Below are 27,746 nucleotides of genomic sequence, written 5' to 3'. Positions count from 1 at the left end.
CGCCGTGCGTGTAGAATATTGACTTTTTTTTTTTTTTTTTTTTAATTTTATTCTTTATTCTTGGGATTTATTTTATTATGTTGTACCCATTTTGGATGTTATGTTTTTAACTTACAATTAGTGTCCCAAATATACCACATATGTCACCAAGTAAGTTATATGATTTAAAACCGTATTTTAGTAGTCGTTTAACTTTAAGTTAAAATAATACGATCTGATGATCCTTTTTCATGAAGCCATGATACTACCTTTTCTGATTTATTTACTGCTATCCTAAAGGAATCCAGAAGCACGAGAAACTAAACTGAACCAAAATTAGCAAACAACTGTATTAACGGGTTGTGTTTTTAACTTTTTAGGCAATCAAGTACCCAAGTTATTATCTAAATATTGATCTATTACTATAATATCGAACGCCGTGTACTGCACACCAAGTTCAGGACATAATATGTGTACATTATACACAAGTTTACTGTGCAAATTGAGTCATAAAGCATTGTTAAAAAGCACAAAGGAAGTTTAGTGATGCAGGTTCAACAAAGGTCCATATTAGGTATAGCTAGGTTAAATTTTTTGAACACATTACGATGTTAGAACAAATCCTAATAATCCCGTTTCAATTTGTTGATAAAACGTAGGTAATTGATAAGAATTCTACTAATAATTTGTGGTCAACTTTACATTTAATTTAATTTGATTTGAAAAGGTGTTATAAACTCTTAAAATGTCCTTTTGTGAAAAAAGGTTTTAAAGTTCGCTAGCGGTCCTTGTCCGCGATGTGGAATTAGAGGCTCCGAGCGGTACTACTTGATATCAAAAACAGGCTCGTCTAAGAGTCATAACGTAATTTAGGCTAACGATACAACCATACAACCCAGCGTTACCTCCATGCAGGGCGGGATACGCTGTGGCTGTGATATCGTTCCCCGCGTCTTGACGCGTTGGCCGTGTGATGTCTGAGCAGACAGCGACACTGAGAAAATTTAGTTATGCACACGCATGTCAACTTATAGCAGCTCCAACAAATTGTGACACAACAGACATTCTAAAGACTCACGCGGCCTAGCGCGTTTCAAGACTGTCAACTTCAAACTAAGTTTTTTTTTTTTTTCTTACATATATAACGTGTCTAATATCGTTAGGTCCTCTGGATCTATCCAAGAAAAAAAAATATAAATTTTATTTTAACCAAATTTCAAAATCCATCATGTTTGCGATCTATAACAAATACCGATATGAACGTGCATAATTATGCTTTCGGTTCAATCATGCGCTATCACATGTGTAGCATTACCAAAAGGTATATTAAACAAAAATCATTTATAAGACTATACTGCTACTCAACTTTCGTAGTAATCTTTCAAATAATTTGCTCAAACTCGAATGGTTATTATTGCGCTCATATTACATACATATAAAAGATGATCCAAGGGCCAAGGTCCATTAATGGCACCAGAATAAGTATATGTATGATCCAATTTTATAAACTTAATGTATACTGTTCGAGTTACTGAATGTGCAATTGTGCATAGTACTTACCTAATAACCAGTTAAAACCCGAGTAGGTAAAGTCAGCGTACCTACTCAACAAACATCATTTGTAATTAGCTTACTGTACATTTGTACATAACTCCATGTGACGAGTCTTTACATTTGAATAAAGATATATTATAGGGGATGAACCTCTGTTTATCATTTTATAATATTATTGACAACAAGGAATGAATGGCCATATTTGCATAGATATCGGTGTTGCAACTGTTGCAGCTTCTATTCCCGCAGCGCGAACTAAACAGGTACCTATTTACAGCAATCAACTACGAGAGCAATCCGCAGAATTTGAGGTAAGTAATAAGCAACAAAACTCAAACTTATGCCTTCTATTTTTATCCAAATATTCGCTCTGTCGGAAATAAAATATTGTTGGCATAATAAAAATATTGTATTTGCTGTATTGCTACTGTGGTTGTATTGTGAGTTTAGAAAACAAATATGTTTAGTGATTTCATCTTGACGCCATGACATATATTATGAATGTGCTATATTAATAACATATGCTGTATTAATGACATAGTGATATGGTTAGATAGCAAAAGAAGTATAAGTGGTGGGTCCCACCAACTACGGATAATACATTTATGATATGAAGGTAGGTACCTACATATATTTTAAACTTGGCAAAAGCGTATTGCATAGTAGGTACCATCGTATTGTCAGCATTGTATTGACAATGGCTGGAGGGGTACCGTGACCGACACATGAAACTTATTGAACCATACCATACATTCATTTGTTTATGTTTTACGGTTTCTATTACCTATTTAATTATTTATATTTTTAAGGGCATACTCTGAGGGTAATCCTTTAAAGGATAATCGTTTTGAAAAATGGAATATTATAATATGAATAGGTTACCTAGTTAGGTACCTAGTTAGTTTTTATTATTATTCTCAGATGGATGGTCATGGTACCTACTCTAAATGACGCTTGACACTTTGTCAGCTTCGACATGAACTGATGTATTTAATGATGAAAAAGGCGTAAAAAGTGTTTCGTATTCAGTACTCACAAATTGTTCAAGTGGGTTTATTAGATAAATTATGATGAATAAACTCATGTTCCTCTAATTCAATTGAATTAGGTGTACTCCTTATAGTTGGATGACTCAAATGAATAAATCATTTTATTTCACTTTAAAACAATATCTCAATCAGACAATAAGTAATACTTATTTACTGACTTCGCCTATAAGCGATCTTGACATTATAAATATATGTTTATGTACTCATTTGGTTGACTCTTTTTTATGCAGTTTAATGTAAGAGTAAACCGAAGTTGTTAAAGTTTCATCGTCACCAAAATGTATGCACCACTGTCAGCGCACCACTTCATTTGTTTATTACTATAAAGTAATAATGTGACGTGATGTAGGTACATCTAGCAATTCCCACTTTTAGAGACAAGTTATAACTACCTCCTGTATTAATATTATTTATGTGGGTACATGTAAGCAATGTACTACTGTGTTAATTATAAAATATGTGAGATAGTCTTTATTGTTGATTCACATTAGACCTCTGGGCGCATTAGGGTTTCTGTTTATTATACTTTGAGGGTTCATACTATTTTTTAAATACCGTTCTATGGGTTAGGTGTGAGTAAAATTTATTATGTGAAACATAATTGGATATTAGAAATTCAAATATATTTTTATATGTTAGGCCATCTAAAACCAAGTAAAAAGAAAGCCTCCCTCGGCTCTATAATAAAGCATATTTACCATTTTAAAGACAATACATTTTTCACATAACATAATTCGTAATTCTTTATTGCAACCATGGTACCATGGGTACCTACTATGAAAAATGCGCCAATATGAATATCTAGGCCCTCTGTTTCGTTGTGCGATCTTATGCCTTCGTGTTGGTTCACGACCAACCCCCAGGCGAAATCGGTGTTCGAAATATGAACAGACTTTCCTTTGTGTTGGTTCACGACCAACCCCCAGGCGAAATTGGTGTTCGAAATACGAACAGACTTTCCTTCGTGTTGGTTCACGACCAACCCCCAGGATGATTTATTCCTTCGTGTTAGTTCTCGACTAACCCCCAGGATTTATGTATGTCCTTCAAGTTGAAGGATTGCCCAACTATATTAATAACAAATATTTTTTATATTGCACAACGAATAAAATGTAATCTCACAGCTAACACCATAGTACGAAACGAAGATCGTTATTAAAAAAGCAATGTGGTCTTGTGTCGAATATTTCGGCAACTAGACCGACGACGTGTGAACGCTACCACGCACAAATAAAGAATGAAGAGCGGCATGCCGGTGAGCGGTAACCGGATGTGGGCGGAAGTTGCTTTGACAGTTTTAATCAAAATAGTTACTCTTAAATGTGTGCGATGCTACCTGTACAATAGGGGAACTACATGGTTAATATATAATTATATCTGAAAAATGAAGTGACGAAATATAATAACTTGTAGGATAACTCCGACTTACGGCGGAGGACTTTTCCTCGACTATTCCGTTAACCATTTATAAGGCGGAACGTAAATCCAAATTATGTACTAAAACTCTTAAAATCCACGTTCCCTCTAGCTAACAACCCCGCTGTCCGCTCAATACCTGCTCGAGAAAATACGTTCCAGCTACTTTAAAATTATCACCCTACATATTACCACAAATTCAACGTAACATAAATAAAATTACTTAAAAGAAATATCCAGCCTCTAACTTTTATTTAATACACTCCCTAACTATCGAATACTTTATGCATCCCATAGCCACTAGAACAGCGCCATAGTCGTGCATCATCAATCAGACCCCGGATTCTTGTCGCGATCACGTGACAAAAGGGTGATTTGGGGAGTAAATGGAACAGTACCTATTAATTAATTTTATTAAGATAATATAATACAAAAAAAAAAGATTAAAATGTCGACGTCGCTCTATTGTTAACGGACTCTCCGTAACAGATCAACAGTTGTTCTAAATGACTTGCGGTTAGGCTACGTCTTCTAGCAGAATATATCCACTTCAAAAAAGAAAAGCTTCTTTCCACTGGGACAGATGTTAACGGAGCATATTTGAAAAGTTTGTTAGTTATCTTATAATTTAAGTATTATCTTGTTCTACCATTCCATTTACTCCCCAAATCACCCTTTTGTCACGTGATCGCGACAAGAATCCGGGGTCTAAATTCATCATGTTTAAAATTTCAGCAAACCGGCAAAGAAAACAGCGCGATCCCGCCGCACAAGCCCGTCTCGCACAAGAAGGCCTCCCGCCTGCCCGCGCCCACCAGCCACAAGAAACCGCTCATCCAGAGGAACGACTAACACCAACTTATAACACTTTTCTCAAAAATGGACGGCAAAGTCGACGTTGCCGGTTAAAAAATAGGTCGCGAAGTGCGTAGTTTATAATCATTCAAAAAATTAAAAAGTTAAAAACATTGCAGTCTCGATTTCGGGACTGCAATGTCGCATACAAATTCCATTATTTAACGAGTTCCAAACTTTTTAAAACTTCAAATGGCCATATCAAATGAAGACATAGGTCCCTTAAACAGCCAAACAGATGATCAGCACTTGTAACAGACTATCGCACCACACCGCGACCTTGGAGCGTCGCACTCATAAGTGAGAGCGAGAAACAGATATCTCTTTCTCACTCTCACTTATGGGTGCGACACTCTAAGGTCGCGGTGCGGTGCGATAGTCTATTACAGGCTTAATGTTGGTACCGCGACTATTTAGGTGTCTCAAATAGGTTGGCGTATTTTCAGCAGAAAAATACACTTTTTTTTTCAAAGGCGGCAAGCAAATCTTTTTAATGGTTTTACCTTTTTCTGTGAAAATTTGAACGTTGCTTCTGTAAAATATTTCTATTTCTTGCACCATTTTTGAGAAAAGCACTATATATGACTCGGCTGGAAGGCTACTTGCTGGCTTCGGATTCAATTAAACGGACTCCCAAGGTCGTCCGTTTAAAACGAATCCTCAGCCTGCAAGTAGCTACTTCCGAACCTCGACAATAATGTACTATTAAACTCTCGCGCTTTGTACACATATTTAATTACACAAACGGGTCTAACGCGATATAATTTCATTGTTTTTACCTTTAATTCCGACGTTTCAGCTGAGTTGCACCAGCTGTGGTCACGGAAAGACTGACGTCTCAACAAATGTCAACGGAGATATTAATAAAACACCACTAAACTACCCGAATTTAGTTAATAAAAATGTTCGGGGTAGACAAAGAAATTGCAGCTACCCGTCAAACTTTCATGTTTATTGTCCACGGCACGACACAACACTCACAGCATCCGCACACTGGTCCGAAGATATATCCGCTGGTTTCAACATGAAACCAAATGAAATTATATCGCGTTAGACCCGTTTGTGTAATTAAATAACAGCAAGATGCTCAACCCTTTATTAACGATAGCATCACACGTATGTACAGATATATCGGAGCGGCTACGGATAAGGCTCTCACAAATATTTGATGGCGAATGTACACTTTTCATACACCGCATAAACATTTGGTTAATTTTACCAAAGAGTTACTGATTGTAATAGACAGAAAAAAGTGCCATCGAGTTTGACGGCTGGAACAGATCGCTCTGTACAGGTCGAATCACAAGAGCTGGCACGAAAGGAATGAACGAGTGAAAAGTATCACATACCGATACAGTATCACACATAAAATGAAAGTTTCGTTCAAGTTCAATCCATTCGTGAATAGATCTGTACTGCGCCAAATGTTTTGTGGTCACTGAACTGTCTAACGTCAATTTAGACGATCAGAGTTCGCATACAGTACGGAGCGCCATCTTATTTAGCTGTCAAATTCGAAGAACAAAATTGTCTTAGACGTTACAAATTTTAATCAATGTATCTTTAATTTAACTTACGTTCAGTACATTTCATTTGAAATAGTTTAATAATTGTAGTATAATCCCATTTATCGTTTAACAGTATTGACTTTAACGATAGTTTGACCAGAGACATAGTCAAGCCAAAAAAGATTATACGACAGTTTGCAGTTCCCGAGGAACGCTGCGCTATACAGAATGATTTCGTTATCTCTGACCAAACTCTGAGGGCTGAATATGTAGGTCATACTGAACAACTTTTACTATCGGTCCAACCCCGAAATCGCGAAAAGAAAACCAGCTGTTCTATAGAAAACATCAACTCTAATTCACCGAAATGTATGAGACAGCAGATTGTTTTCCCCTTAGTAAAAGTTGTTCAGTATGACTTTACATATTCACCCCTCAAGAGTTTGGTCAGAGATAACCTGTATAAGTGTAAGGCCTGAGTGGACGCTCTTGTTGGGCGTGTAGCGGGGCGGGGCGTGCGGCGTGCATGTTAAACAAATGCGCACGTATAGGAGCGGCCTTAGTGCACGCTGCTCACATCACGCGTGAGCCCACAGCCACGCTGCACGCTCCGCTTCGAGCGTGCACTCAGGCCTAAAGATTGTCACTTTTCATTATTCACTCCTCTGGTTTAACTGCAATATAACAATTGACTTGCAAATAGTCGGATGGAAAGGTGTGGTATGTTATACTTTAAACAATTATTTTTAGTAGGTATAATTATTGAAAATACGCGTTTTAGATTGTAATTATGTTTTTGTAAGGATATTTACGCGTGGCCGAAAATAGAGTCGTCCAATTTTCACAACTTTTTTATTATATTTAAATAAGGCATATATTTAGCTTTTTATTCATATCTTAAGCGGCGCATTATGGGCGTTAATTTTATTTTTCAATACAATAATTTTGGATTATGTAACAACAAAGTATAATACATAGCAAACGTTTGATTATTATTCATTTATTTTGACACATTGAAATTATTGGTACGTTTCAAATATTAATTTTAGATAAATAATAAGTTTAATTTTCGGCGGTGAAAATCTGTTTCTGGTCTCACCTCTTATGCTGGCATTTATAAAAAAAAAACTTATATTGAAATACAGTGTGATGAAAAGTAATGAGAAAATACGTACAAATATCCCATAACTACTATAAATCATTACTCTTTCGTAACTATAAAGTCTATGAACCATAAATTATCGTAACTTAGTGAAAGACAGACCAACGATTTTATACTTACTGGCTATGTGCAGCGCGTGGTGGGGGAACTGAAATCGACAACTGCTCGTCGTGGTAAAATGTAGTTTTACAGGCATTTTGTGCTTTTGACATACACTAATAACAAATTAAATTACTTTCTACGAAAATATTATAATATTTATAATACGTATGTACTGTAAAGTAACTAATGTTACCCATTGTTGCATATAGCCAATAATAGTTAACCCTTTGAACGTCACGCCTCGTGTGCGACGCGTCATTGTAAACCTTGTCGGAATGCACGAAGGTTGATATTGGGGCGTAGCCGCGCGGGTCAGTTGACGTCTTTGCCGGTCAAAGGGTTAGAGACAGATTAGTGACACTAAATATTGATAAGTTTATTATATTCCTGGGTAAGTTACGAACATGTATGGATGTATCTTCACGCTATGTATGTTTGCTTGACGTAAAGATATGCTGTTTGATGAAATTGATATTGCTATGATTGTGTACGTAGATTTTTACTCGAAACGTGTTAATAAAATACTTTACGTAACAAATAAGTCTTTTTATTTTAAATAAATTCCTTGTTTTTAATAAGGTAAATTAAACAACAATTGATCTTACATGTTATAAACATATCATGGAGCGCAATTTACTTCATGTAACTTAGTTTGTGTAACACTATTTGTTACATATAAGTCGGCTAAGAGTGTAAACCTGGTAAATCCATTTTTGAAATTGATTTATTTTTATTTTTAAATGATATACAAGTATGGACAATATCCTCTTTTTTTCAAAATGGATTTTGCATGTTTAACTTTACGCGTTTCTTATTACTTTTTCGTCGCATATGAGTCGATAGAGAAATGTTTAGAATGTTTCGAGGTCAGAGGGAAATGAAAAGAAATTGAATAATTTTCACATTTTTATTAGCAAACAGAGTACTAAATGTACAGTAGGTATTTAGCTAAAACTGACTCGAGGAGTCTCTGATGCGCGATCGACAGTTTCAAGCAAATTCCAAACAATATGTTTGGAAAATTATTAAAAAACGACTATTCCTCGTTGAAGTCTTGTTCAATGCTGTTATGGCGTTAACACACCGTATGATCGACTCAAAGTGTGGTAACACCTTAAAGTACTATATAAAATGCTCGATGTTTTACAAGACAGCACAGCAATTTTATAGCCGTTTAAATCTCGCTTTGAGCAGGATTGTGTATTTTCTAGAATCTTTTACATGCTCTGAATTCATTAAACCCACGCAATAATGTATTGAATTGAATACCTAGGGCACTAAAGTAAGATATGCCTCAGATCACATGGAATTGCCGGCCGAGGCGAAACCGAGGTCTACAAACTTGTGATCTGAGGATTATTTACTGTCCGAGGTGTGAATAATTTTTGTTCGACGCACAGCGGCAAGTTCGTTTAGCGAAGCGTGCCGAAAATTGACGCTTTCCGCACGGAGAACAGAAAAACAGGTTTGCTTACTTGCAAAACAAACCAGTTTTTTTATATGTATGTTATTTATTTATGTATCAGCATTGCACATGACATTTAGTTATTTACAACGCTCGTAAGAGCCTACGATATTACCTGACGATATGGCTTGAAATTCAATAAATACATAAAACACGTAGTTTTAACACCATAGCCTTGCTCCTATATAAGAAATAAATTACTATTAAAATACTATCGTCTTAGTTCTAAATATCCTCGTTGTATAATTATTAGTACATGGGCTTATCCAGTGGTCCAAGGAAGAGCCGAGAATGGAAGGCTTCAATCAACAAATGTCGACATTTTGACTTTATCATAAACAGCAAAATACTAATACTTAGCCACAAATTTGATAACTGAAATAGATGGCGCGTTAATGCCACATATTTAATTTAACATATTATATTTAAACGCGTTTGACGACCTAACCTAAGTAGTTGCCGCATACCTAATATATAGAAATTGCAAAACGCCATCTACTTTTGCGGTCGAATTTAAAGCTACAATATTCTTGACAATGCGAACCTTATGTAGGTATTCCTTTTTTCAAAATGTATTCGCAATTATTTGAATTACCCTCAAGTCAAAACGATGTTCATAAGTAAAGCACCCAACATCTAAACACTAAACTGAGGACCTGGATTACTCCCGTGTACGTGTATATATTAAATATTACGTATCTGTATATAATAGTTGTTTGGTTTCCGTACTAAAACTAATAACTGCTCTAAATAAGATGACACCAAGGTTTCTTATAATATTTAAGTACAATTTTGAAAAAAATATTCGACGCTCATAACGTTTTTGAATTAGAAATCCTACTTAGAATTAAGGAAATGTATTTTACTGCATCTTGTAATATTTAGTCTATAACAAGTTTACTATTTCATTATTAAATAAAAGATCGAAATAAAAACCTTGACAATAATATGGTGATGGCCTAATATTTATGTAGGTATTGTAAAAAGAGAAAACTTTTATGTAGCACCTAGTTTTCTCAAATAAATAGATTTAATATAACTTAATTATACAATAAATAATTTTTAGTATCAGTTGAGGACCCCCCATAAAAGCAATTTCTCACAGACCTAAGTCAGAGCCTTAAATTAGTGATAACCATCTTTAAAATGCGCGCTCCTCAAAGCACCTACGCCCACATCAATAAATAGTGATATAATTGGCGGAAAAAGAACCGACTTTTTGTCTGTGTGTTCGTGCGTCTATAAGTGTATACAGACGGCCGCACCGGGCCGCGACATTGGTGCGGTCCGACGCACGTTCGATCGTGTGTAAGGTGGTCCGCCGTACGTCTGTATAGTAGGTATACGAGTTGGTAAGTGAGAGCGAAGAAGAGATTTTGACCGCATCAAATTTGGCGTGCGGTACGCCCATCTGTAAAGGATTTAACCTTTCGTATGCTCCTGTCAAAAATTTGTAATTTATATACCAATCATAATAAATATATGTTTAATAGGTTGAATATAATATGGGAGCAGATGTGCTCCTAAGCATACCAAAGGTTAAGATTAGGTGCTTTGGAGCGTCGTCAAGTTAAAACGGTTGATCTCGGCCACGAAACGCCGAAAGCGTCAGCGTCGAGCGTATACGGTCGAAGCGTGCGTTCCGTGGCCCTCGGGTTAGACCTAGATCAGTACGGCTACCATCAGTTTGGCACTGACATAAACGCCGTCGAGAACGTAATTTACTTTCTATACATCTCGTTTGCACTAATATGCGAGTACGAGCGAAATGTATAGAAAGTAAATTACGTTCTCGATGGTGTTTATGTCAGTGACAAACTGATGGTAGCCGTACTGGGGGCCTAATAGCGGCGATTACACTTGTACCATTGCCTTCACTGTTAACTGACAGTTCGTAAACCTTATTACAAAAGGCATAAGGTCCACCGATGGACAGTTAATTGCTGTTTGAACATCGACAAACGCCGATCGAAAAGAAAAATGTATGGCGATGACAGATGCAACGAAAAGTCACGTGATCGTTTCCATACATTACATCACTTTCGATTGGCGTTGTCTATCAACGACTGTCACTTGTCTAGGCCCCCAGAGAGATCTTCATACTAGCGAAGATTTCATAACAAATAAACACAAATGGCCTCCAACCGGGTGCAGAATAAATAAGTGGTGGGAGAATAATAAATGCCGCCGAAATAAATTAAATATTCCTAACTTAAACTAACTTAACTTATTAATAAGAGCTTATTTATTTACATTCATAGTGAAGTGGATGTTACACTTCTGATAATTTCTTATTTATTTTCGCAATGTAGGTATTCGCAAACTGCGGGCGAATTGTAAAACCTAGACTTTCAAAATATACAGCAGTAGTAATCCACTGTTACACTTTTCACAATCAAAATAATTTTCAAATAGATTACAATAACATCATTATATTCCCAATATGCATGGACATGACTGTTTCAATTCCATAAACATAATTTTTAGTTAGTGTTTAGTAATGAAAACTGCTATGAAGGCTTTTTTTATATTTATAAGCGAATTATCATGCTTCTGCATGCAATCCTGCTATCGGTATAGTATAGCAGCTCTACAATGAGAAATTAGGTAGGAAAATGTAGGTATGTATTACTATTTCATTCTAGGAGATAATCTGCAGTTTCATTCAGAACAGGTCCCGTAGACAACATGCCAATCGCTAACGCTCCGTAGCAAACGAAACGCACCTGTCACTGTCGCACTAATATGCAAGTGATATTAGACACAAAGCGATTCGATGGCGAAGCGATAGCGATTGTCACCTTGGCTAGGCCGCCTGATTAGGTACCAGGTTTTAGATTTTGACGATAAGGTTGCGTTCACATTTTAGGTACATTTTTATGTAAATTATGGAGTGTCAAATACACTCGTACCTGAACCTAGCTTCTTAGTAGTGTGAACACTATTTTTCTATTGGACACGTATTGATGGCTCGCGCTGAACCGAGTCCAATGTGAACGTAAAAAAAAACCTGGACGTTTGAAAAGAGTTCTAGTAACGTCTAATACTATAGGTTGTTGACGGAGATAATCTGGTTGATCCAGCCGATGAACGAAGACACCTGCAACATTATATTTCGAAGTAAGTTAAATGCTTTAAGTACACACCTACAAAGAGACAAGATGGCGCCATACCTTTGGCCTAGGGAGGCCTTGGTAAGGGAGTATACTTAAGTAATTCTTGCGACTAAATAAACAATTTACGAAATGGCTACATTGAACAATACAACTCGAAGTTACATAGGTACTTTGAACGCCACGCCTATCGTGTGCGATCCGTCATCATGAACCTTGCCGGAGTGCACGAGGGTTGATATTGGTCTGTAGCCGCGCGCGTCAGTTGACGTCTTTGTCGGTCAAAGGGTTTACCTAAGTCGTTCAGTCGTGCATAAATAGATTTTATATAGAATAAGGTCGGTTGTACCAAACTGTTTGCCTTCCTTAAAGAGTTGGCCAAATTTTAGTGTAGGTATGGAAAGCTGCATAGTACGAGGGGCGTTCAATATATAATGAGAATGAGATGCAAACTCTTTAAATATTAGGAAAGTAAATACTGGCCGACAAAGCTAATCTACCTAGCTGATTGCCATGAAAAAAAAAACTAACTGTTCTTTGTTTAAAAAAAAAATACGGCGATTTCTTTGCGATGCTATTGAGTACGTTAGCGAAAATGGAGAAAATTGAACTGCGCGCCGTTATCAAATACTTGTGTTTGAAATTTTTTTCTATGGACCAAGTCAATTTAGATTTACGGGACACTTTAAGGTCTAATGCTCCTCCGTATTCGACAGTCGCACGTTGGTGCGCCGAATTTAGACGTGGAAGAACATCGACCATGGATCACCCCCGCTCCGGACGCCCTACTACAGCAGTAACTGAAGAAATTGTGAAAAAAGTTGAAAACTTAGTTTTGGCGGATCGTCGTGTCACGGTTCGTTTTATTGCTGAAAATGTAAAGATTTCAACGGGGAGCGTGCATAATATTTTACATGAACCCTTGGGTATGAAAAAGGTATCAGCGCGTTGGGTACCCAGAATGCTTACTGACACGCAAAAACAAACTAGAGTCGAGATTTGTCAAGAAGCTTTGGACCTGATACAGCAAGACCGGGAACTTTTTTTGGCGCGATTTATAACAATGGACGAAACATGGCTCCATCATTACGACCCTGAAACGAAACTGCAGTCTATAACATGGAAAAGGCCATCATCTCCAACTCCGAAGAAATTCAAGGTGGGCCCATCTGCCGGTAAGGCCATGGGCTCTGTTTTTTGGGATGGTAAAGGGGTCGTAATGATTGAGTATCTCGAGCATGGAGCCACTATTACGGGCTCTTTATATGCCAAACAAATAGCAACATTGCGCAATTAGATCCGTGAAAAACGGCGAGGTAAACTCTCGAAAATTGTGTTGTTCCATCAGGACAATGCACGGGCACACAAGTCCGCCGTTGCAATGGCTGCAATACGTGATGCTGGGTTCGATATCCTTAAGCATCCTCCGTATTCACCAGACCTCTCCCCTAGTGATTTCTACCTATTTCCGAGATTGAAGAAATACCTAAGAGGCAAGAAATTTGAAGACGACGACGCGGTAGTCGCTGCAATACAAGATTTTTCAAGTACTCAAGATGAAACCTTTTTTAGAAATGGAATTTTAAGTTTAGAAAAAAGATATACTAAGTGTATTATGCTAAAAGGTGACTATGTCGAAAAATAAAATAACATTTAATAAAAGTTGTATATAACATACTCATTCTCACTTTTTATTGAACGCCCCTCGTAAACACGGGTGACGTTGATCAGTCTGTCAAGTACGGATGGTGCAACTGGCCCTAAATAAACTGTTTGGTAATGTTGACCTTGACGTAGACGCCGGGCACGTCCTGGCGGCCGCAGCCGAAGCCCCAGGACACCAGCCCCGCCAGCTCGTAGAACCCGTCATCCTGGCACACCAGCGGCCCGCCGCCGTCGCCCTGTACAACAATATTCACCACTAAAGCTTTGGATTCCTCCGAAAACGGTGCCGTCATATGACGGCCGTCATATAGCGGCCGCAAAAGACGGCCGTCTTTACGGTGGCGACATGTGGAAAGTACCACGGCGTCATAACACACCGTCATCCACCAAGGTCAAAGCGGCAAATTTGAAAAATGTAGTCGCGATGGGATAACGTCCCATAGAAAATTTGAATTTCGCGCCTTTTCCTACTGACAAGATTTGCTTGACCATCTATAATTTACTTGGAGGATGAAATATCATCAGAAGAGGAAAATAATCGTAGTACGGAATCATTTATTCAAATCTCGTGTCATTTATTCAAAATGGCGTCACCATTATCTAATAAAACGTTCACGAAACTATCGACACCGTCATGACGGCCGTCATCTTACGTTACGTTGACAATCAACGTAACGTAACGCTGTCTAGGAAACCGCGCCATCTTGTTTACATAGACAACGTTCTAGTGACGACAGTCAACGCTATATAGCGGCCGTAATATGACGGCACCGTTTTCGGAGGAATCCAAAGCTTAACTACATATAAGTGGGCAGTATTTCATTTATTTCATATTGTATTGTCATGTACATTAGATGTTACATTGTATATGGTCAGATCATGACACCCTGTTAGGGCACACAATAGTATTATTATTCTATTCTATTCTAAGCTAGTCTATAAGGCAGCATAATAACATTAATACCATTTACTTATTAGTAATAAATTAAATTAAAAATTAAAAATAAATGACGTCAAAGCTTAAAACTAAGTCTAAAGCTTTGGATTCCTCCGAAAACGGTGCCGTCATATTACGGCCGCTATATAGCGTTGACTGACGTCACTAGAACGTTGTCTATGTAAACAAGATGGCGCGGTTTCCTAGACGGCGTTACGTTACGTTGATTGTCAACGTAACGTAAGATGACGGCCGTCATGACCTTGTCGATAGTTTCGTGAACGTTTTATTAGATAGCGGTGACGCCATTTTGAATAAATGACACGTGATTTGAATAAATGATTCCGTACTACGATTGTTTTCCTCTTCTGATGATATTTCATCCTCCAAGTAAATTATAGATGATCAAGCAAATCTTGTCAGTAGGAAAAGGCGCGAAATTCAAATTTTCTATGGGTCGTTATCCCATCGCGCCTACATTTTTCAAATTTGCCGCTTTGACCTTGGTGGATGACGGTGTGTTATGACGCCGTGGTACTTTCCACATGTCGCCACCGTAAAGACGGCCGTCTTTTGCTGCCGCTATATGACGGCCGTCATATGACGGCACCGTTTTCGGAGGAATCCAAAGCTTAAGTATAAGTAGGTAGTAGTAGTCACAAAGCCGTGACGAGTGGCGAGTAGTGAAAACCTGTCTTTCAGAGGCCTTTGCTTTTGCCCAGCGGTGGGACACAATACAGGCTTTAAAAAAAAACCGGCCAAGTGCGAGTCGGACTCGCGCACGGAGGGTTCCGCACCATCAACAAAAAACAAGCAAAAAACGGTCACCCATCCAAGTACTGACCTCGCCCGACGTTGCTTAACTTCGGTCAAAAATCACGTATGTTGTATGGGAGCCCCACTTAAATCTTTATTTTATTCTGTTTTTAGTATTTATTGTTATAGCGGCAACAGAAATACATCATCTGTGAAAATTTCAACTGTCTAGCTATCACGGTTCGTGAGATACAGCCTGGTGACAGACGGACGGACGGACGGACGGACGGACGGACAGACAGACGGACAGCGGAGTCTTAGTAATAGGGTCCCGTTTTTACCCTTTGGGTACGGAACCCTAAAAAGTAGGTAGTATTAAGTTGCCATGATTCAAATTTTTTCCATGATTCGTAAAAAACAAGAATAATCTTATAAGGTCCAACCACATGCTGTTACCTAACAAAACTACAGATATCTGAAAAGAGGAATGATAATGAAATTATGGTTCCAACAATCAGTGCTACAGATATCGTCGTTGCGCTTACCAAATCTGATATGTGCGCGATTTTAATCAAATTAATACCTTATGTGTTTTGTTGCTAGGTAACTATTTGTCAATCAAAAATCGAGCACATATATATCAGTTTTGGAAAGCGCAACGACGATATGCAAGTTTTGGACAGTTTCCTAAAAGTTGGAAATGTTCTCGTAAAGTTCAGGAACATTTTACTAAAGGATTGCCATCGCTATACAGCGCGGGAATGCTGCCTGCGTGATGGGCACCTTGCCGAGGGGCCTAGGTTTAGAAGGTAGGTTTTAGGGATTTTTATTTTTTTATTAGGTTTAGTTTTAGTTATTTTATTTTATAAGGTACTTAAGTATTAAGTTTGTATTTTTTACGTTAAATAAACATTTTCTCAAACATGCAATGAAATGTCGTCGCTCCGGGCGTTATATCAGGCTTCGAAGTATCACGTTTAGGGCGCAGCAACTTCAGAGAACTGTAAAGGAATTTCATACGAAATTGAAGGCCTAGGCCGGGAAGTAATTTTTTTTTAAATTCTAATGTAAACATGGGATCTGTGTCCATGAACAGGCTAAACAGCCGAATTATATATATTTTTTTAATATTTTTAGTGAATGAATGGTTATCGGACCAAAATATCCGTGTTAACGCCTGTTATACACGAACGTACTGATATTAAGAATACGAATCTGTATGATTCAATGTGTTAATAAATACATTTAAAATTTTGTCTATACGTAAGTCACCAGAGACCATAGACAATATTTAAAATCCTCTGCATTTATTTTATTTATAGAAATTGAGATTCTTATTATCAGATTGTGTATAATGGCCCTAATAAGGTCTATTCGAACACTACACACGCTAAATACGGACGACTTCCGTAAATAAAAAAACAATTATGGCGGGATTTGAAGGAAAATTAAAAAAACTTTTGTTGTGAAGTTGGATTTTTATTATAAAGATTATAAATTTGTTTTTTTAGTGGTGTATTTTTTTATTTCATTGCATGTTTGAGAAAAGCACTATACATGCCTAGCCGTGAAAAGGTCTTGCCGGCTTCGTATCACTATCCGGCCTCCCTACGGTCGGCCGGCTATACCTACTCACCCGGCAAGCCCTTCTTTCCCGGCGTCTGCAGTAATGTACTATTTCTGTATTTTTACCAGAAATAAAGACAGTTTCCATTTTAATAATGGGAAATTTCGTTCCTCATACAAAATTATGAGCAAATTCTAAAAACATCGCCGCCATGTAATAATTCCACAGTTTTCCTTCGCCGCTCATACATGCCCCCAGAAAGGGAGACAGGTATTGAAAGACACTCGCATATTCGCATATTTGACGACCGGTCTGGCCTAGTGGATAGTGACCCTGCCTGTGAAGCCGCGGTCCTGGGTTCGAATCCCAGTAAGGGCATTTATTTGTGCGATGAGCACAGATATTTGTTCCTGAGTCATGGTTGTTTTCTACGTATTTAAGTGTTTGTATATTATATATATCGTTGTCTGAGTACCCACAACACAAGCTTTCTTGAGCTTACCGTGGGGATTAGTCAATTTGTGTAATAATGTCCTATAATATTTATTTATTTATATTGTTACCTGACAGGCGTCGTTGCCCTCTTCCCCGCCCGCGCAGAAGGAGCTGGCGGGCAGGATGAAGATCTTCTCGGTGACGGCGTTCACTTTCCGGATGCACTCCGCGTCGCTCACGACCGGCAGCTCGGCCTCCCGCACGCGCAGCGGGATAGGACCAGCTGGAAGTATCAACATACATTTGTGTGTGTCTGGTAATTATTATTTATTTATTATTATTATTATTTATTTATTCATAAACAATTTTACATTGTGTTTGAATCATAATCTACTTAAATCTACATGAACAACAAAAACAACAAACAAACATGAAACTAATATTAACATTAAAACACGAAATTAAATAATGTGAATAATACGAAAAAAAAGCAATAACAATTTATTGTGAATTAGGATTTAGGATTGAATTGCAATATAAATGTAGGATTTCAAATCGTAAATTAAGAATTTAAAACATGTATTACAATTTTATATGTCAGAATTACGTTCATTTACAAATTCCTCTACCGAATAGCACTTCTCTAGCTTCGAATTGCTAGCACTTCTCTAGCAAGAAAGACTTCAACTTGTTTTTGAAAATGAGGCTATTGGTGTGTGACTTTAATTCAACAGGTAACTTGTTAAACAGTCCAATAGCCTGGAAACATGCTGCGTGCTTGACAACTTTAAGTTTGATAAACACAACTGTCAGTCAGAAAAATTATACTCGTCCCTTTTTGCGGCTATAAACTATTGCGGCGGTAAACTATTGCGGCGTATGTTTTAGGCAAAATTTTGAAATATCATTTTAGCTCCTTCGACCTCTATTTTTAAGCGCAGCATTACTTAAAAAAGGGACAGTTTACAGTAATTTAGAGAGCGAATCATTCGGTAGCTTTCCGTTTAAGTTGTCGAACAATTAATTAATGCTGGAAGCCACGGCTTCAATTCAAACCTGGATATTTAAGCACTGACCCTTTCAGACAAGTGCCCAAGGCTCATGAAGAAAAACACGTTGAGGAAAGACTGCTTAATCCAAACAAAGCCTAAATCTTCCCTCTGGATTGAGAGGTTCTCGGCGGACCCCAGGTTCCCAAAGCGCCGCCAAAGAAGCCTGCGGCGGTAGCACGGTCGCATTTTTATCGCTTGTCACCATGCGCATGCCTGTCACGTTTTAACAAGTATGTAAGTGCGAAAGCGACGGACATAGTGACAGGCGATAAAAATGGAACCATGCTGCGCCCCTTGGACATCGCCATAGAGAAAAAAATACATAGAGTGCTCACTCCATACATCAGTTTTAGTAACAAAAAGACTATTAGCATCTAGCATCGAGTAGCGGAACTATCAGTACTGCTACTTGACAATAGATGTAGCACCGACCGGAAAGAATTATGCTGTTGAGATAAGACTTTCCGGTCGGTGCTACATCTATTGTCAAGTAGCAGTACTGATAGTTCCGCTACTCGATGCTAGATGTAGACACTGAAATTAATAGTCTGAACTGATGTATGGAGTGAGCACTCTTGTCTTTATTTCTCTATGACATCGCTAAGCTAGGAATTTGAGCTCCATTATCCTAAAGCGTCCATAGCTCGAGACCCATTGATATAAAGTAGTATTTACTCTCGCCCATATATCCGTATCCGGTGACGGTGCACCTCTTGCCCGCCGCGTGGCTCACTCCCCGCGCCGGCAGGCACACCAGGCACACTCCTGAAACATTGTGGACAAAACAAAACGCACATTAGTATTCTAGTCAATAATGATATCTGGATAAACCCGCATCATGTCCTCAACAAGCTAGTCAACTGCGCAAGATAAAACTCCACTGGGCTTTAGGTACTTTTACGAAAAAAATGGTAACGGAATAAGCTAAGAAAATGAAAATTTTGATACATTTTTCTCTCATTACGAATTCAGAATGTCTTGAAATTCAGAATTGGCTGAAATACTTCAGGTAGTGTTGTGAATAACGCTCATTTCGACGACGATTTCTCACATCCATACGCCTAAAATAAATAAAAACAATTCTCAAATATAGTCGAGTCTTCAAGACTGACGAGTCTTGAGGGTTCGAATCTTTTAGGCCCTGGTCTCCTATTTTATGCTGTACGCGGCGTCTGGCGTCAGCGTCAACGTTTTTGAACAAAAAAGACGCTGACGTCGACGTCTAAAACAGACCACAACAGTACATCTCTATAGTAAGCATCGTGACGCAGACGCTGTAAGCGGCCGATGGCGTTTATAGGAGACCAGGGCCTAAGCCTAAAAATAAGCGTTATTCACAACACTGACTTCAGCTGCTAGTGGTACTACCAGAGCTAAAACTGACCTTCTTTGAGCTCGGCCTTCCCATGTAGCTTGAGCAGCGCTATATCATTGTCCAGCGTCTGGCTGTTGTGGTTGTGGTGGATGTATGTGGTGGCCACGCGTAGTGTCTGAGCGCCGGGCGACCCGTACTTGCGGGTCAGGTCGTGGTCCCCCACGCGCACGTAGATGGCGTCGCCGGAGCGGACGATGCTGTAAAAAAAAAGAAATTCGTTATACATTAGTCAAATATCTAAATACTCATAGTAAATATATGGCTATACGCCCTCGCCTTACACACGGTAAAAGAGGAAAATACTGGAGCCAGCTGGACATTACGGGTCCCGGGCTCCGAAAGAGATGACGGAGAAAATTGAATGGGCCCTACGGAAGACCAGCGCTGGTTTTAAAGCTAGCATTATACTGAGTTGGGATTTTTTTTTTGGGCTTACTCATGGCCACAGACTAGCCGAGGCGAAGACGTGGCCTACGATGGAGCGAGCCTGCCCAGAAGGTGCCTGTTCACCCTTGATTTGAAGGTTGCCGGGTTATATGAGCTCGGAAATATAGACGCCGGCAAGGAATTCCATTCCTTGGCAGTGCGCATAAGGAAAGAGGAAGCAAAGCGCTTCGTGCAGATTCGTGGAATATCTACCAAGTAAGGATTGCACACTTTATCGTTTTTTAATATACTTATGTTGTGTGTGCATGTTCGCACATGTCACAAACAACCGTTTCTTATTAAAAACATGTAGTGTCTACAAACAATAGATTAAGTCAATCCATATCCTGGTCACGGCACCAATTGAAAAACACTTAGTCAAATATTTTACTTCTTTCTCTAAAGAATTCTTATTTTATTTTATTTTTTATTTTTAATGTAATTATGAAAAACGACATGTAATATGAATTATTATGAATATACGAATATGAATATGAATATGAATATGAATATGAATGAATTTAAATGCAACAAGTTACAAGGAAGTGAATCCAGTCATCAACGGGTAGGTACTCACTTGGTGACACAGTGCGCCGCAGTCAGCACCCACTGTGTCCCGATAAGGGCGGCGCCACACAGGTACTGGTTGAGGGAGTTGATGAGCGCGACCTGCCAGCACCACTCGCCTCGCTCGCCGTCCTCGCCGCCCATCACTCGGCCGAGGCGGCGGGAGCTGCGGGAGGAAGTTCCTGGAAATATAATAAAGATAATAATGAACAAGATACACATAGGTACCATCGCCCACACTCTTAACTGTCCATTTGTGGACCTTGTGCCTTTTGTAATGGACAGTTAAGAGTGTTGCTGTTGGTACTCGCATAAAATATGAAATAATGTAACATGTGTGTAATCGAAATAGCGATTTAGAAGTCAGGAGGTGATCTGGGTAAGGAGGAGAAGGTATAATAAAGGATGACTCACGCTGGGACGGTCCGGGTCCAAGCCAAGACGACCGACACCTCGTTTTCTATATATATTTAGAGGGCATCACATAATCACTGAGGCTCGCAGGTAGTGTTGAGTCGCTCACTCGTGAGGCACCTCATTTGTACCACTCATTTTGTTAATTTGTCGCAGTACTTCGTACCGCAAAAATGTCTTCACTCCTCTATTCATTTTACTAAAATTATCTTTCTCCTAAAAGTTCTATTCTTAACCTCCAGAATTGCACTCCAATTAAATGTTACTATTTATTTATTTATAAAGGAAGTAATGAATACATAAATATGTATATACATTAAATATTTTTGTCGCCGTTGGAATTAATGGAATAGTCGACGCTGAAAATATGCTAGTACCTCACCTCATTTGAAGTAAGACATTGTAACACCTCATTTTAGAAAATAAGGTACTCATATAAACTCATTTTAAATTGATGTCCTACCCATCACTACTCGCAGGCTCGAAGGCATAGCATAAGTGTGAGGTGAGTCATCCTTAAGTCTTCATTTAGTTTGCAACTAGAGTTAGACCAAGAAATGTCTGCAACGATTTTGATAGCAGTGCAAGTGTTATTTATACGTCATAATTTCATAGTTGTTTGACGTAACTGGATTTAAAAAAAAGTAGCTATATAATTTTACCTTTCACTCCGCAAACGTATTTGTTGTATTTTTCCGGCACTCTTATCGTTGAGCCGTATGTTGGTTCATACGGGACAGCTGAAACCAAAAACAATGCATATTAGTAACAAACTAATTTATAATAGTTATGCTGCTGCTTTCCTAAATTTCAATAAAATCGGGGACTTTCTACGAATATGAATCAATAGCTGATTTCGGCTTGGTTGGACAAATTCATCTTGTCAAATTCCAGTCGAGTTAGATAATTACGTATGCGTATTGATAGTACAGGTATCGCTGGTGCGACATGGTGGAGGCGGATCTGCGCGAACTTCGAGTCAACAATAAGGTATTTGACTACTAGTCAAATCAGTTTTTTTTTACGAACTGTCAAAACGATTTTGCTACTATGGAATTTATATGAAACACTAGCATGTGACGTCACAATCAAATAACCTACTCTATAGTTTTATACGGGTTTTAAAATAGAAATTGTGTCTACAAATAACCGCTGTCTACGTTTCTCTATTAATCTTCTGGTGCTTTATTTAATGCATGGTGTAAATTAATTAATTATAATACAATCAAATAGGTTACTATTGGCGAGAGGTCACACAGGACCGACAAAAGTGGCGCTGTCTTGTCTAAGTCTCATTTTGGGTCGTTGAGCCAACGGAGTGAGTGTGAGTGTATTGATAGTGCCCACTGACAATCCAACCTCTAGACTGAGCTTAGGCCAATTCTTTCATGAAACCAATGCTGCCAATAATACGGGGGTGCGGGGGGACGAGGTAAGCGAATCCCGTGCCGTGATTGGTCCGTTCAAAGACACGGACCAATCACGGCACGGGATTGACTCGAAGATGGAGTAACGCTACCGTATGTGTGGCAGAGGGGGTAGCGCGACTATGCTATGTCTAGAGGTTGGATTGTCTGTGATAGTGCCTTACTCATAGGCGTGGGCTGCGGCGTGGTGGTGTAGGGCTCGTACTGCGGGGTGGCGAGGGGGTAGGTGTCGTTCCTCTGCACGCCGGTCGCCTCCAGCACTTTAGACTTGGGCGCGCAGCATTGCGTGCCAGCCTTCTTGCACTTGAACACCTCCGTCATTTCTGCGTTGCCTGGAATTCATTTTAGAGTTTTATTCATTAGGTTTAACACATTCATTGCCACCCAGCCAAACAAAACATATAAAGCTGTAATACCACGATACCGACTATTGGGTCATTCGGCCTGGGGGCTTATTCATAAATTACGTCATTTCAAATGGGGGGGGGGGGGGGGGTCTGCACATCGGATGATATGGTAGCATGACGTAGGAGGAAACGGGGTCATTCGAAGCATGATGACGTATTTTATGAACAGCCCCCTGGGAACGAAATCATAAAATACCCGATAGTCGGGCTTTCGGCACTGAATGTGTTAAACTAAAACGGATTTTATCGCGTAGAAAACACTTACGTTCATATATTTTTTCTGACGTCAAGCTCTTGTTTCTAATGTTAAGTTTCACATCTGCGTTGGAAGATCAGATGGCAGTCGTTTTCGCAATCAAATAGTGCGTCAATTCTTCGCAAAAACTTGTCTTTGAAGGAAGGCAGGAAAGTGTTTTAGGATGCAACCGGGAAAGCGGTGTAACTTAAGCAGTACGGTTACCATCAGTTCGTCACTGACATAAACGCCGTCGAGAACGTAATTTACTTTCTATACATCTCGCTCGCACTCGCATATTAGTGCAAACGGGATGTATAGAAAGTAAATTACGTTCTCGACGGCGTTTATGTCAGTGACAAACTGATGGTAACCGTACTGGAGGATGCACTGATACTCACGGAAGCACGTGAAAGAGAGAAGGGAGACGATACAAGAGCCCGGGCAGTCGGGGCGCGGGTCGGCCGGCGCTGGCGTCGTACTAGGGGTCGTAGTTGTCGGCCTCTGAGTGGTGCGCGGAGGCACTCTGGAAACATGTTACAATATTTTCACTAAATTGCTGAAGATAATAGATGATACCATAGAGAAATAAGTAAGACAAGAGTGCTCACTCCATACACTACAGACTATTAATTTCAGTGTCTACATCTAGCATCGAGTAGCGGAACTATCAGTACTGCTACATCTATTGTCAAGTAGCAGTACTGATAGTTCCGCTACTCGATGCTAGATGCTAATAGTCTTTTTGGTACTAAAACTGATGTATGGAGTGAGCACTCTATGTATTTTTTTCTCTATGATGATACTTTGTTTTGAAACGCCGGCTGTTAATATAGTACATACCAGTACAAAATATATTGTACTAGGTTGACAAACAGCCATCAACACCCTTAGATAATTGGCCACAGATAGACCTTAAAAGGAAGACATCCCGAGAAAACCTGACTACGCCATGTGCGGATTCCTCATACCGCTTTGGTCTAGCGTGGGACCTAGCCTAAACTCTTTGTACTCTACCGAGCTGTGGGAATGGGAAGTATATTGGCCGATGATTCGGTCTTGCATTGAGATTGCGCAATGAGAACATGCATATATCCATTATGCTTCGCCTGCGTGCTGTGATCCAAACAAGTTTTTACAGGAATATAGGTGTTATCGTGGACGTCTGGCAATATTGAATGGCGGAGTAACATTACCTGCTATTGTCACAGCACACGGAGCCGCTAGTCTTGCACTGCGTATGAGAAACCAGCACGGCGGGCCGCTCGCAGAACGCCGCCATGATGTTCAGGAGGCAGTAGCCCGGGCAGCGAGGCAGCGGTGCCTGAAACATAAACAAAACATTTGGGATAAGATCGTCAGGGATAAATGCGCCTTTTTTTATATTAGGTAGGTACCTACAAGTCCTACAAGATAGCCAAGCCAACGTGTCTGAAGGTACACAACTGTACACAAGGTGGACTTGTTTGCGTCTAAGCCTCTCATTACTTAATTACAGGTACCTATTACCTAATAAAAAAGTGCAGCTACTTTACCTAACACAACAGACCTTATCGAAATTATTTAGATAATGTGAATTCAAGTCTACCTTCATCTAAATAATTACATACATACTTGATTTAAACCACTATCATCGCTATTGAATTCTAAGACAAAGCTAATAATAAATACCAAACCACTTATATACAAATAAACCATTTCCATTACCATAGAGAAATATAATAAGACAAGAGTGCTCACTTCATACATCAGTTAGACTATTAATTTCAGTGTCTACATCTAGCATCGAGTAGCGGAACTATCAGTACTGCTATACTTGACAATAGGTGTAGCACCGACAGGAAAGTCTTATGCTGTTGAGATAAGACTTTCCGGTCGGTGCTACATCTATTATCAAGTAGCAGTACTGATAGTTCCGCTACTCGATGCTAGATGCTAATAGTCTTTTTGGTACTAAAACTGAAGTGAGCAATCTATGTATTTTTTCTCTATGCCATTACATACATACCTCTACATTGATAATATTAATGCACAAATTAATTACATCCGAAGTTTTAAAAGGTTCCGCAAAACTCGTTCAATATCACTTACCGGTTTGGGCGTGGTAGGAGGCCGCCTAGTGGCCGCCACACAGCACTTCTCCTCCCCCGGGCAATACGCGTCTTCGTCCACCTGGTCGCACCAGCGCACGAACATTCCCCCCATACAGTCCCCGCGGCACTTGTGCTCTTTGTACTTGGAAGTCGGCCACTAGAGGCGGGAAGGAAGAAAAACGCTGTTAATGGAAAGCACTGACAATCCAACCTCTAGACTGAGCTTAGGCCAATTCTTTCATGAAACCGATGCTGCCAAAAATACGGGGGTGCGGGGGGACGAGGTGAGCGAATCCCGTGCCGTGATTGATCCGTTCAAAGACACGGACCAATCACGGCACGGGATTGACTCAAAGATGGAGTAACGCTACCGTATGTGTGGCAGAGGGGGTAGCGCGACTATGCTATGTCTAGGTTGGATTGTCTGTGATGGAAAGCTACGGTTAATTTGAAGAGATAAACAGTGGGAGACCGAGTATATGCCAGTGGCATTTTGCTTGTCGTTAAAAAGTGCGCCAAATAAACTCCTTCAAACTCAGTGCCCGCTGGTAATGGAAAGTTACGGTTAATTTGACGAGATAACAAAGAGTGGAAGACCGAATATTGAAAGTGGCAGCTCAGCTCACATTTTATTAGTCAGAAAATTCTCTTCTAGGTGTTAGTCCTTCCAACTTACACAGCTAAATATAGCACCCAACAGATGATATTGTGGATATGTCGCCGCATTTGCTAGGCCTTTGTATGTTGAGTGGGCTGTTGTGCTCAGCTGAAGAAAAACACTTCTTAACCAAATTGCTTACCGGCGTAGTAGGTCTCGGCGTAGTAGGCGGTCGCCTGGTCGTAGTCTGTTCCCCTTTAGGTTCTGTGGCACAACACGTCCCTTCTCCGGGACAGTAGGCCTCCTCGTCCACGTGGTCGCAGAGCAGAGCGAACTGGCCGCTGATGCAGTCGCCACGGCACTTACTAGGCCTTTATATCTTCAGTGGGCTGTTGTGCTCAGCTGAAGAAAAACACTTCTTAACCAAATTGCTTACCGGCGTAGTAGGTCTCGGCGTAGTAGGCGGTCGCCTGGTCGTAGTCTGCTCTCCCTTAGGCTCCGTGGCACAACACGTCCCTTCTCCGGGACAATAGGCGTCCTCATCCACGTGGTCGCAGAGTAGAGGGAACAGGCCGCTGATGCAGTCGCCGCGGCACTTACTAGTCCTCTGTATATTCAGTAGTCTATTGAGCTCAGCTGAAGAAAAAAACGAATACAATTGCTTACCGGTGTAGTAGGTCTCGGCGTAGTAGGCGGTCGCCTGGTCGTAGTCTGCTCTCCCTTAGGCTCCGTGGCACAACACGTCCCTTCTCCGGGACAGTAGGCCTCCTCGTCCACGTGGTCGCAGAGCAGAGCGAACAGGCCGCTGATGCAGTCGCCGCGGCACTTGCGCGTGGGGCCCTTGTATTTTGAGGGGGCTGTTGTTGTTGTCAACTGGGGAACATAATAGAGAATAAATTAGATTTTATTCTTATACTGCACGTGGTCGAATGCTGATAGCGACCCTGCGGCACCCCATCTAAAGCGGAGTCGGCACTCGTTGGTGGTTTTAGACGGTATAGTCCTCCACTGGTTAGTCCGTCATCCCCCCTGGTTCCCCCGGACCAGGTGGCATGCGTAAACGCATTTCCCCAACGTAAAAAAAAAAAAAAAAAAGGTATCTCACCTAATTTTTGTGTTATGGATACTCAACATGTCGCCATTCGTACTGTCACTGATACTATTCAACATTACGGTATAGTTAAAAAAAATCCCATAAATTAGGACCATTGCAGAAGCCAGAATCTTAAATTAAAAGTAAGTATGCTGTAATGACTAATACTGGTTACTACATGTTTGAGTTTAATGAGTTAAGTATAAAGCAACTGAAACTGTATTTCCTTAAAAGATTATCTACATTGCTGGACGAAGTTTGTCTAATGTGAATTATACCCCCAAAAACTTTTATATCCCTACAACTCCTTGGGCCCGTTTCTCGAAAGCTTAATTGTAACTTGTAATACAAACGGATGTCACTTTTTGACAGCTTTTGTTAGAAAGGGACTTCCACTTGTATTACAAGTTACAAGCATTTGAGAAACGGCACGGCACGGCCTGGTATCCTCAAACTTTTATCAACACTTACAGCAGTATTAACTCACATTTATAGA

General features: G+C 39.7%; 2 protein-coding genes across 2 annotated transcripts in view; one reads left to right on the top strand and one right to left on the bottom strand.

Moving 5' to 3' along the window:
- LOC134654810 (kinesin-like protein Klp61F) overlaps nt 1–4,850 on the top strand; it is a 30,184-nt gene extending 25,334 nt beyond the window's left edge. Inside the window, exon 22 of the mRNA XM_063510284.1 lies at nt 4,734–4,850. Within this exon, the coding sequence (XP_063366354.1) occupies nt 4,734–4,850 (117 nt within the window). The remainder of the gene's footprint in view (nt 1–4,733) is intronic.
- A 7,234-nt stretch (nt 4,851–12,084) lies between these two features.
- Nucleotides 12,085–27,746, bottom strand: part of LOC134654799 (protein masquerade) — a 35,706-nt gene continuing 20,044 nt past the window's right edge. The window contains exons 5-15 of the mRNA XM_063510272.1: nt 26,824–27,030; nt 24,667–24,790; nt 23,868–23,990; nt 22,989–23,156; nt 22,060–22,137; nt 20,994–21,165; nt 20,000–20,187; nt 19,291–19,380; nt 17,692–17,846; nt 13,991–14,104; nt 12,085–12,190 (exon numbers count right to left, since the gene is read on the bottom strand). Coding sequence (XP_063366342.1) covers nt 12,137–12,190; nt 13,991–14,104; nt 17,692–17,846; nt 19,291–19,380; nt 20,000–20,187; nt 20,994–21,165; nt 22,060–22,137; nt 22,989–23,156; nt 23,868–23,990; nt 24,667–24,790; nt 26,824–27,030 — 1,473 coding nt within the window. The 3' untranslated portion in view covers nt 12,085–12,136. The remainder of the gene's footprint in view (nt 12,191–13,990; nt 14,105–17,691; nt 17,847–19,290; nt 19,381–19,999; nt 20,188–20,993; nt 21,166–22,059; nt 22,138–22,988; nt 23,157–23,867; nt 23,991–24,666; nt 24,791–26,823; nt 27,031–27,746) is intronic.

This window comes from Cydia amplana, chromosome 1 (assembly GCF_948474715.1).
Source record: "Cydia amplana chromosome 1, ilCydAmpl1.1, whole genome shotgun sequence".
Taxonomy (NCBI): Eukaryota; Metazoa; Arthropoda; class Insecta; order Lepidoptera; family Tortricidae; genus Cydia; species Cydia amplana.
This window is presented reverse-complemented; position numbering and strand designations above follow the sequence as displayed.